General features: G+C 43.0%; 1 protein-coding gene across 1 annotated transcript in view; it reads right to left on the reverse strand.

The window, feature by feature from the left end:
- PTDSS2 (phosphatidylserine synthase 2) overlaps positions 1-13,003 on the reverse strand; it is a 189,400-nt gene that overhangs the window by 17,921 nt on the left and 158,476 nt on the right. Inside the window, exon 11 of the mRNA XM_073604556.1 lies at positions 5,056-5,241. Within this exon, the coding sequence (XP_073460657.1) occupies positions 5,056-5,241 (186 nt within the window). The remainder of the gene's footprint in view (positions 1-5,055; positions 5,242-13,003) is intronic.

Below are 13,003 nucleotides of genomic sequence, written 5' to 3' on the forward strand. Positions count from 1 at the left end.
AGTACTTCAATGGAGTTTGAAATCAGATCATTTATCACATGCTCCACAGAGTGGGTGGTGTACCTTCTCCAATGTCCTTGCGGATTACAATACGTGGGGAGGACCAAACGCCCCCTATCTGTAAGACTTAACGAGCATATCACCAACATCCTAACTGGTTTCCCCAAACATCCGGTCTCCAGACATTACCTCGAGGTACATAACCGAGACCCTAGGAAAACCATTTTTCTTGGCATTGATAGATACACCCCACATTGGAGGGGGGGGTCTATAATACGTGGGATCTCTAGGCTTGAAATGACCTGGATACACAGACTGAAGTGCTACACCCCCTTTGGACTTAATGTAGATGTAGATCTGAACGCGTTTTTGGATAACTCATGAATAATTACATTGAAGGTTGATCATTGGTATTTATTTCATATTTTATGTTTTTTCACTACGTTATATTCTTTTTAGTGAACTATGAGCGAGGGGTGATGCACTAATAACACTTAACTGTAAATCTCTATTTCTAAACCTTCATTTTAATTACTACCATATGTAAATATTGATAATTCTATGATGTTTTTAATTACTATATATCACATTTTGTTCACTCGCTCTGAATCTCTAGTGGTGTTAGTATTCTAGTATCTATAACAACTATTTGAGTGGTATCTCAGCTTTCCACCAATTCTAGTTGTATTCATGTCCTTATAACATATTTCTTATATGATGTTTAAATTGATTTTCAGTGTAATCTCCATTCGTTCCACTAGAGGACGGATGAGAGTTCTTACACGTGTCCCCATTAGTGTTTTTCATATTTTTTATTTTTCATATCTAACATTAAATTTAATATATATTTTTATTTCGGTTTTATTTAGGTTTTTGACCCAGCTCACTTGGTGTGATCCTTTGATCTTTCTAGTTTTGTTAGCGCTGGAGGGGTCTGATAGTACTGGCGGAAGTGCCGTCTGCCCATTCCATTATTAATAGGTCACACACTTCCTGCTTCTATGTAGGATGGTGTGGTGACACCATCTGAGCTTCAGAGCGAGGCTTGGTTTTGTTTTCTGGTCTATAAATAGCGATGAGTCAGTGCGTCGCCCGTTCCCATGACGACGTCCAATAGGACGAAACGTACGTCGGAAGGCTGACGCGCTGACGTCATCGTTTTATCCTTATTCGTTTTGAACGGGTGCATGCAAGCCGGCCGGCTGTTTTATATCCTATGTGCCTAATATCGTGATTTTACATGTAAGTGTGATCATCCTTTTACTTGAATAACTGGTTATACAGTTTTACACTATGGAGAATATGTTTTATCCTTCTGGGTCCTCCCGATATGCGGATTGAATCTATTGCACTGAGAGATCCTGTCTGCCCCTTTCCTGTGAGGAGACTTGAGGAGCTGATTTCCCCTGAGTGGATGTCCATTAGTAAGCTGACTTACAGCTTACCTCTGGTAAGCGCACATCTTATTAGGTGGAGGATTCCTCACTGGGTGTTTGTCGTTTAACGTCTACGATCACCAATTATATCTGCCTTGGCTCCAAGGACTGTTTGCTTTTTGACCATCCTTATTCCATATTTAGTCACTTTTTTTATTCAATACTTAATTTCATTTGGGACTTTCATTATTTAGTCACTTAAGCCATAAAAGTCTGCGCATATGTAAAGACAAGAGAGCCAGATGAGAAACCTGCTGTATTGAATCCTTTAAAGCATCAACAGCAAAACACAGCGCTCGAGGAATATCTGTCCTACTTTCAGGCAGATCATCCTCCTGGTTAGGCCTATCCGGCCGTTTGACTTGATCCTTTACGGACTGGCAAATAACAATTGCTGCAACAGCTGGCTGAATAGCTGAACTGGCCAAAGAAAAGGAAGCCTTTAATAATAACTCCAATTTCTTGTCAACAGGGTCTTTCAAGCCCTGTGCGTTATCTACTGGACAAGTTAAGTTCTTGTTTAAGAAAGACTGCTGCATCTACGGCTGGCATGCTCCATTTTTTAACAAACTTTTCATCCATGGGATATAAAAGGAAAAACCTTTTAGGAGGCCAAAAAGTCCTGTCAGGATGTTCCCAATCAGCATACACTGCCTGTTCCAAAAGAGGGTGTAGCGGGAAGGTCTGTGCGACCTGAAAATGTCTCAGAGATCCCAAAGAGAACCAGGGGGGCTCAGTCACCTCTGCAAGAGGCAACTTAAAGGCAGAATGAACCATTTCGGTTAGAGTCGGGATCAAAAACCTATGCAACTGAGAGGCAGACATTGAGTGGATATCCCAGATTGCCCGGAAGCAGACTCATCTGCCGGGCACTCCACTGAATCCTGAGCTTTAATTTCTTCCCTATCCTCAACCCATTCCTGATCCAGATGAGGAGACTCCGGGAGGAGGATCTGTCACGCTTCTTGCCACCCCGCATTATGGAAGCAATCATGCCAGTAATCCTGTGCTCTAACCCGGCTAGGGCTGAGGACAGTTCTTTCTTAGTGATAAAGGGTGAAGCAGCAGCGTTGACTGTAAGCACGATACCAGATAGGCGCAGCGGCTCAGATTGCCTGGGAGCCTCTGGTCTTTCAGGGGGATACAACACTAGGGATACGACTAGGTTCATCAGGAACTACTGATGACGTAGGTGTGCCCTTCCCTGTGGCGTTAGTCCCACTCCTCTTTTTGGAAGACATTCAAAGCCACAAACAAAGTGTACTTGAGTGTAGTTAAAACACATTAAAAGGGAGACCCTTTAATAGGGCTCACCAAGCCCCTATGCAACAATCCTGCTAAGCAACACCTGTTGACTCACGTGACCCGGGTAAGGAGAAATGAACCACTGCAAGTGTCTGCTCAGAGCCTGCTCTGTGTCCCACAGCTGCTTTCTGGAAGCACCACATGTAAATAAGCTCGGTGTGCGTCGAAACATTCTATGCGTGCGTATGCACGCACACATGTGCGCGGTCAAAGCAAGTGGGCGTGACTGTATTCGTGTACGATGCAAATCTTTGTTTGCCCAGATAAAGGCTACACATGTGCGGAGAATACGCGTGCGCCATGGCCGCCAAACAAACTGCTGAGCCTAGCGGCGCTCTTGCGAATGCATGTGCACCATTGCGAACCAAGGCGAAATGGCGCACCATAGGTAAAAAAACAGCTGGACACAAGCAAAAAAGGTACACTTTGCAAACACTCACTGTTAGCCCAGAACTCCCCCGTATGGTCACCGCACACAGGTGTCCAGCTTTTAGCTAGCTTGACTGATTGTAATAATCACTGGGACATCCCACAATGATAAAATAAAGGGCTTTCACTTACCTGTCCAGGCGCAGGGCCACTTAAAAGCTAAGGACCCAATCTTCACCCTTCACGGCGGGTTCCTGTCACTTGGACCTTCAAGGATTGGGTACCCTTTCATGTTTAGGGTCCACTCCCTTGGACCTGTACAGCACCCTACAGGAAATGCCTTAGCGCTGTAGTGTCCAGGATTTCCACTCCGCATGCTCCAGCACCCGGAGGTAACGTTACAGGCAAAACCTTGCAGGATTTTGAGTCTTCTTTGCGAGGCTCGGGTACCATTTATCAAAGCATAAAAGCCTGTGTCAAATGGATCCGATCGGTCAATCCCTTGATTCATTTTTGGAACCGTTTGTGGGACTAGAGGACTAGAGACCTGGAGCTCAGAGAGTCATCCACCTTGCAGACACTGGAAAAAAACTAAAGTACTTCCTGTGTGGGAGGGGTTATATAGGGGATCACTTCCTGTCTGAAGCCCTTTGGTCTACCAGTGTCCATTCACCTAATGATGAAGAATAACCAGCAGGTAATGAATATTAGCCTGACTCTGTGTCCCATGATGTATGAAAAATAAATATAACGTTCATTACGCAGCTAAAAAAAAATTGGTGCATACATCACCATTGGATTAACATGACAAAACATGATAAAAATGACTCATTTAGGGCTAGATTTTGATGTAACAGTCGCTATTCATTATGCCCTTTGGGTATAATGAGAAGCGACTTGCACATCAAGACCTAGCCCTACATGAGTCAATTTTTTCATGTTTTGTCATGTTAATCCAATGGTGATGTATGCACCAATGTTTTTAGCTGTATAATGAATAAAACGTTATATATTTTTATCGTATTTTGATGTAATACTTTGAGTTTGCCCATAAAGTCCCAATGTACCGGGGGTTACCCCTTTTCTCTTGTTCAAAAATGCGATAGGTAGTCAGGAAACAAAATGTGTAAATTATGCTCCTAGAACACCTGATGGTGTTCCCTGCATGTTGGGCCTCTGTATGTGGCCAGGCTGTCTCACCCATGTGGTATTGCCATACTCGGGTGTAGCAGCAGAATATATTTTGGGGTGTAATTCCAAGTTCATCTATGCCATGTGTGAGAAATAAACTTGTTAATATGACAATTTTGTGGAAAAAAAAAAAAATAAAAATAAAATCTTCATTTTCCAAACAACCATGGGCAAAAAAACTGCAACTTAAAAAAAAAAAACTCACTATGCCTCTTACTAAATAGCTTGGACTGTCATCTTTACAAAAAGGGGTCATTAGGAGGGTACTTGTACTGTCCTGACATTTTAGGGCGTCAAGAAATGATAGGCCACCAGTACATCAGGATTGATCAATTTTCAGTGATATGTAGCATAGCTTGTAGACACTATAACTTTCACACAAACCAATTATACACTTGTCAGGATTTTTTTTGTACCAAAGACATGTAATAAAATACATTCTGGTCTAAATTAATAACGAAATTTGATTTTATTGGATTTATTTTAAAACAGAAAGTAGAAAATAGTTTTTTTTTTCAAAAGTTTCGCTCAGATCGCAAAAAAAAAAAACCCAGTGGTGACTACCAGCAAAAAAACTCTATTTGTGTAAACAAAATGATAAATTTCATTTGGGTACAGTGTAACATGACTGAGTAATTGTTATTCAAAGTGCGAAAGCACAGAAAGCTGAAAATTGGTCTGGGAAGGAAGGGGGTGAAAGTGCCAAGTATTGAGGTGATTCATTTGTGAAATTGGCTCAGGTCAGTTCCCTTACCTGATAAAGAAACGCCATGCCGTCCACAGGAGGACAAGAACTATACCCAGAATCCAACACTGCGTTACGTAGAATGGTAAGGGTAGTGTTAGGGTGTATGGATCGTATTTTACCACTATGAGGAACTCTGTGACGGTGATTGCAGCCACCATCCATGCCTGCTGGCCCAACTTTTTGTGGAACTTCCTGAAATCAAGAGATTAAAAATGTTTTAGTAAAACTTTTATGACCATACAGAAATTAATATTTTGGTTAAAACAACAAAAGTGTATTCCAAGGAACTGAAATGAGAAAAAGCTAATTGGCAGAACACGTTGAAAATTTGCAAATACAGTATTAGTGTGCAAATCAAGCAAAATAAAATAAAAGAAACAAAACTCTGTATCTGAAGGAGCAATCTTGAATAATCAATATATCCACCAATGCTATCCACAATATCAATCACCACCACAGGTGCAATCCCACCGCCTCCTGGAGTTCACCGCATCAGAATGGCCACCTATAAAGGTAAGTCTAAATGCACTTGATGATCTCCTCTCTATGGAATCAAACTTGCATCTATGAACTTTGTAGAAAAGATGAATAACCCACTGACATATCAGCATGTTCAGGTACCAGCATAAAGCTGTGAAATGGTCAGGAAAGAAATCTAATAGTGTAATAGGCACATTATAAAAAACAAGCTTAAAACCACACATACAATCCCATATGTATACAGAACTTAACCACCCTATAAACAGATAACGGCCACTATCCTGATCTCCAATGCCTTACTCAGTATCAGGCTTGGACAAACATGTCTACAGCCCCTTCTGACACATTTCATCACCTAGACTTCATCAGTGGCAGCTCTGATGAAGTTCAGATGACAAAATGCATATAAACCTATTACACTATGAGAAGATCTTTTTCTCTTTCTTGAGCATTGCACACGATGGTACAAAAACATGCTGATTTTGTCAGTGGGATATCAACTTATCCACTTGAGCCCCGGACCATTATGCTGCCTAAGGACCAGAGGTCTTTTTCCAATTTGGCACTGCGTCGCTTTAACTGCTAATTGCGCGGTTATGCAATGCTGTACCCAAACGAAATTTGCGTCCTTTTCTTCCCACAAATAGAGCTTTCTTTTGATGGTATTTGATCACTTCTGCAGTTTTTATTTTTTGCGCTATAAACGGAAAAAGACCGAAAATTTTGAAAAAAAATTATATTTTCTACTTTTTGTTATAAAAAAAATCCAATAAACTCAATTTTAGTCATACATTTAGGCCAAAATGTATTCGGCCACATGTCTTTGGTAAAAAAAATGTCAATAAGCGTATATTTATTGGTTTGCGCAAAAGTTATAGCGTCTACAAACTAGGGTACATTTTCTGGAATTTACACAGCTTTTAGTTTATGACTGCCTATGTCATTTCTTGAGGTGCTAAAATGGCAGGGCAGTACAAAACCCCCCCAAATGACCCCATTTTGGAAAGTAGACACCCCAAGGAAATTGCTGATAGGCATGTTGAACCCATTGAATATTTATTTTTTTTGTCCCAAGTGATTGAATAATGACAAAAAAAAAAAAAAAAAAAATATTTACAAAAAGTTGTCACTAAATGATATATTGCTCACACAGGCCATGGGCCTATGTGGAATTGCACCCCAAAATATATTCAGCTACTTCTCCTGAGTACGGGGATACCACATGTGTGGGACTTTTTGGGAGCCTAGCCGCGTATGGGACCCCGAAAACCAATCACCGCCTTCAGGATTTCTAAGGGTGTAACTTTTTGATTTCACTCTTCACTGCCTATCACAGTTTCGGAGGCCATGGAATGCCCAGGTGGCACAACCCCCCCCCAAATGACCCCATTTTGGAAAGTAGACACCCCAAGCTATTTGCTGAGAGGCATATTGAGTCCATGGAATATTTTATATTTTGACACAAGTTGCGGGAAAGTGACACTTTTTTTTTTTTTTTTTTTTTTTTTGCACAAAGTTGTCACTAAATGATATATTGCTCACACAGGCCATGGGCCTATGTGGAATTGCACCCCAAAATACATTTAGCTGCTTCTCCTGAGTATGGGGATACCACATGTGTGGGACTTTTTGGGAGCCTAGCCGCGTACGGGGCCCCGAAAACCAATCACCGCCTTCAGCGTTTTTAAGGGCGTGAATTTTTGATTTTACTCTTCACTGCCTAACACCGTTTCGGAGGCCATGGAATGCCCAGGTGGCACAAACCCCCCCCAAATGACCCCATTTTGGAAAGTAGACACCCCAAGCTATTTGCTGAGAGGCATGGTGAGTATTTTGCAGCTCTCATTTGTTTTTGAAAATGAAGAAAGACAAGAAAAAACTTTTTTTTTTTTTCTTTTTTCAAATTTCAAAACTTTGTGACAAAAAGTGAGGTCTGCAAAATACTCACTATACCTCTCAGCAAATAGCTTGGGGTGTCTACTTTCCAAAATGGGGTCATTTGGGGGGGTTTTGTGCCACCTGGGCATTCCATGGCCTCCGAAACTGTGATAGGCAGTGAAGAGTGAAATCAAAAATTCACGCCCCTTAGAAAGCCTGAAGGCGGTGCTTGGTTTTCGGGGTCCCGTACACGGCTAGGCTCCCAAAAAGTCTCACACATGTGGTATCCCCGTACTCAGGAGAAGCAGCAGAATGTATTTTGGGGTGTAATTTCACATATTCCCATGGCATGTTTGAGCAATATATCATTTAGTGACAACTTTGTGCAAAAAAAAAAAAAAAAAAAAAAAATTTGTCTCTTTCCCGCAACTTGTGTCGCAATATAAAATATTCCATGGACTCGACATGCCTCTCAGCAAATAGCTTGGGGTGTCTACTTTCCAAAATGGGGTCATTTGGGGGGGTTTTGAACTGTCCTGGCATTTTATGCACAACATTTAGAAGCTTATGTCACACATCACCCACTCTTCTAACCACTTGAAGACAAAGCCCTTTCTGACACTTATTTTTTACATGAAAAAGTTTTTTTTTTTTTGCAAGAAAATTACTTTGAACCCCCAAACATTATATATTTTTTTAAAGCAAATGCCCTACAGATTAAAATGGTGGGTGTTTCATTTTTTTTTTTCACACAGTATTTGCGCAGCGATTTTTCAAACGCATTTTTTGGGGAAAAAACACACTTTTTTAAATTTTAATGCACTAAAACACACTATATTGCCCAAATGTTTGATGAAATAAAAAAGATGATCTTAGACCGAGTACATGGATACCAAACATGACATGCTTTACAATTGCGCACAAACGTGCAGTGGCAACAAAATAAATACATTTTTAAAAGCCTTTAAAAGCCTTTACAGGTTACCACTTTAGATCTACAGAGGAGGTCTACTGCAAAAATTACTGCCCTCGATCTGACCTTCGCGGCGATACCTCACATGCATGGTGCAATTGCTGTTTACGTTTGACGACAGACCGCCGCTTGCGTTCGCCTTAGCGCAAGAGCAGGGGGCGACAGGGGTGCTTTTTTTTTTTTTTTTTTTTTTTCTTTATTATTTTTTTGCTTTTTTATCTTATTTTTAAACTGTTCCTTTCATTTTTTTTTTTTTTAAATCATTTTTATTGTTATCTCGGGGAATGTAAATATCCCCTATGATAGCAATAGGTAGTGACAGGTACTCTTTTTTGAAAAAATTGGGGTCTATTAGACCCTAGATCTCTCCTCTGCCCTCAAAGCATCTGACCACACCAAGATCGGTGTGATAAAATGCTTCCCCAATTTCCCAATGGCGCTATTTACATCCGGCGAAATCTAAGTCATAAAATGCTCGTAGCTTCCGGTTTCTTAGGCCATAGAGATGTTTGGAGCCACTCTTGTCTCTGATCAGCTCTATGGTCAGCTGGCTGAATCACCGGCTGCATTCTCAGGTTCCCTGTTGAGACAGGAGAGCCAGAGAAAAACACGGAAGACGGTGGGGGGGGCATTCCCTCCCACGGCTTGTAAAGGCAGTCTAGAGGCTAATTAGCCGCTAGGATTGCTTTTACATGAAAGCCGACCGCTGGCTGAAAAGAATGATACCAAGATGATACCTAAACCTGCAGGCATCATTCTGGTATAACCACTCAAAGTTGTGAATGGCGTACCTGAAGACAAAAAAATGGTTAACAATAAAGCACAGTAAACAATAAAGTATAAATAATTACATACCTGAAAAACAAACATGATAAAACATAATAACAATAACAATAACAATAAAACACTGCAGAATAGAATACAGTAAAAAAAGAGCAGAACAATAGAGAGAGAGAATAGAGAGAGAGAACAATAAAACGACAACTATTTTTTTTTATTTTATATATATATTTTTTTTTTTTACACTTTTTTTGTAACTAACTTTTATAACTGTAACCGGTTCCAGGTTCGGGTCTCTCAAAATGCGATGGCATCTTGGGAGACCCTGTGAAAGTGTGCCTAGTCTGTGCAATGCTGTACCCTACGCTAATACTCAACTAGTGTATGGTAGCGTTCAAAACATTCACCAATGCAAAGACCAGGATTGTCAGGACAGAAGGGACAATAATAGCGGGTGTCACGCCTATATCCGCGTTTGCTGCAGACACAACATCTTTTTGGGGGGGGTTCGTTGGGTAGGGGTACTCGGGAGCACATAAAAATGCCTCTCATGCAGCCGACTGCATTTCGTTGGGGGATGTGAATGGGGGAAGTACGGGCGCTGCAGAAGTGGTGGGTTCCCAATTAGGATTGGCGAATGCAGCAGGAAGGGCACTATGGGCACGACGGGCCTGTGTTTGTCTTTTTGGTGGCAGCGGGACACTACTTGTGCTTGTCACCTCACCAGCTTGAACTGCACTTATGGGACTCGCCACGTCACCAAGTGTTACTGCAGTGCTGGTTTGACTACGACCGGGGTGTACTAGGCCGCTGGTGCTTGCCAGTTCAATAAAAAGCTTCCAAAAAAACTGTTAGCGATCGCAGGGATCAAGGCCTGACTCTGCGAACGCTGCAGTTATGTGTTTAGTGTTTTGTAAGTGACAGTGATCGATCGATACTGCACTTGGGTGGGCTGGACTGGGCCGGGCGGAGGGGCAAAACGCAGGTGCTAGCAGGTATCTGGGTTGATCCCGCTAACACTGCGTTTTTGGGAACCCTAAACTGCTGGGGACGCTAGTATAGATCTGATCTGATCGGATCAGATATTGATCCGTTCAGATACTATACCACTAAAGGAGGCGTATGCTGCGTGCGTGGGTGTTAGCGGTACTGGCGCTAACCTGACGCTGCCTGGGGCCGGTGCTTGCTAGTTCACCAAAATGCTACCAAAAAAACTGTTAGCGATCGCAGGGATCAGGCCTGACTCTGCGAACGCTGCAGTTATGCGTTTAGTGCCTTGTAAGTGTCAGTGATCGATCGATACTGCACTTGGGTGGGCTGGGCTGGGCCGGGCGGAGGGGCACAACGCAGGTGCTAGCAGGTATCTGGGCTGATCCCGCTAACACTGCGTTTTTGGGAACCCTAAACTGCTGGGGACGCTAGTATAGATCTGATCGGATCAGATATTGATCCGATCAGATACTATACCACTAAGGGAGGTGTACGGTGCGTGCGTGGGTGTTAGCGGTACTGGCGCTAACCTGACGCTGCCTGGTGCTTGCTTGCCAGTTCACCAAAATGCTACCAAAAAAACTGTTAGCGATCGCAGGGATCAGGCCTGACTCTGCGAACGCTGCAGTTATGCGTTTAGTGTTTTGTAAGTGACAGTGATCGATCGATACTGCACTTGGGTGGGCTGGGCGGAGGGGCAAAACGCAGGTGCTAGCGGGTATCTGGGCTGATCCCGCTAACACTGTGTTTTTGGGAACCCTAAACTGCTGGGGACGCTAGTATAGATCTGATCAGATCAGATATTGATCCGATCAGATACTATACCACTAAGGGAGGCGCATGCTGCGTGCGTGGGTGTTAGCGGTACTGGCGCTAATCTGACGCTGCCTGGGGCGACGCATATCACCGCCGGGCGATCAGGGGGCTAAACCTTTATTAGGTAATAAACGGCGGGTGCCCTGACACTATAAAAAATAAACGAACTAACCTGCGTCACCCGTAACGGTTATACGGTGATCAGTGGTGAAAGGGTTAACTAGGGGGCAATCAAGGGGTTAAAACATTTATTAGGTAGTATATGGGGGTCCCTGTCACTATAAAACGCTGACGGCGAACCTAAATATTTACCTCACTAACTAGCGTCACCAGCGACACTAATACAGCGATCAGAAAAATGATCGCTTAGCAACACTGGTGACAGGGGGTGATCAAGGGGTTAAAACTTTATTAGGGGGGGTTAGGGGGGTACCCTAGACCTAAAGGGGGGTAATACTCACTGTCCCAACACTGTAACTGTCACAAACTGACACTATGCAGTAATCAGAAAAAAAAAAAAAAAAAAAAAAAAAAAAACCTGCTGGTGTCAGTTTGTGACAGGGGGGGGGGGGGTGATTGGGGGGGGATCGGGGGGCGATCGGGGGGGGGATCGGGGTGTTTTGTATGCCTGGCATGTTCTACTGTGTGTGTAGTGTGTTGTGCACTCACATTGATGTCTTCTCCCCTCGGCGCTGGAACGGAATACCGAGCCGAGGGGAGATGACATCATTTCCTTTGCTGCTGTTTAGCATACAGCAGCAAAGGAGTGTTCCCATTGGCCGGCGGCGATCGCGAGGGGGGGGCCACGAACGGATGGCCTCTCCCTCATCTCGGATCGCCGGGGAACAGAACGGGACCGCTTCGGGCACCGGGGGGGGGTCCGATCGGACCCCCCACCCGCGAGAGGCAAATCACGTACATGTACGTGATTTTGCCTGCCCGTGCCGCCTTGCCGACGTAAATCGGCGTTAGGCGGTCCTTAAGTGGTTAAAACAGAATTTAAAGTGGTAGTAAAGGCATTTTTTTTTCATTTATACCTACAGGTAAGTCTAAAATAAGGCTTACAGTGCCTTAAAGTATTCATACCCCTTGACATTTTCCACATTTTGTCATGTTACAACCAAAACCATAAAATGTATTTTATTGGGATTTTATGTGATAGATCAACACAAAGTGGCAAATAATTGTGAAGTTAAAGGAAAATAATTAATGGTTTTCAATTTAATTAAATAAATATCTGAAAAGTGTGGCATGCATTTGTATTCATTCCCCCCCCCCCCCCCCCCCCCCAGGCAATACTTTGTAGAACCACCTTTCACTGCAATTACAGCTGCAAGTCTTTTTGGGTATGTCTACCAGCTTTGCACATCCAGAGAGTAACATTTTTGCCCATTCTTCTTTGAAAAATAGCTCAAGCTCTATCAGATTGGATGGATTGATTCTGAACAGTAATTTTCAACTCTTGCCACAGATTCTCAATTGGATTTAGGTCTTGACTTTGACTGGGCCCTTCTAACACATAAATATGCTTTTATCTAAACCATTACACTGTAGCTCTGGGTGTATGTTTAGGGTCGTTGTCCTGCTGGAAGGAGAACCTCAGCCCCAGTCGCAAGTCTTTTGCAGACTAATACCGCGTACACACGATGGGAAATTCGGCCAGCAAAAGACCGATGAGAGCTTTTGATCGGAAAATGCGACCGTGTGTATGCTCCATCGGACTTCTGCTAGCCGAATTCCAACCAGCAAAAGATTGAGAGCATGTTCTCAATTTTTCGGTCGGAAAAAGTTCCTATCTGAAAATGCGATCGTCTGTAGCAATTTCCGGCGTGCAAAATTCCTACGCGTGCTCGGAAGCATTAAACTTCATTTTCTCGGCTCGTAGTAATGTGGTACATCACCACGTTCTTGACGGTCGAAAGTTCAGCGAACTTTTGTGTGACCGTGTGTATGCAAGCCAAGCTTGAGCAGAATTTCCGCCGGAAAAACCATCCAAGATTTTGATGACGGAAAATCCGCTCATGTGTACGCGGCATA

The sequence above is a fragment of the Aquarana catesbeiana genome, linkage group LG11 (assembly GCF_042186555.1).
Source record: "Aquarana catesbeiana isolate 2022-GZ linkage group LG11, ASM4218655v1, whole genome shotgun sequence".
Classification (NCBI taxonomy): Eukaryota; Metazoa; Chordata; class Amphibia; order Anura; family Ranidae; genus Aquarana; species Aquarana catesbeiana.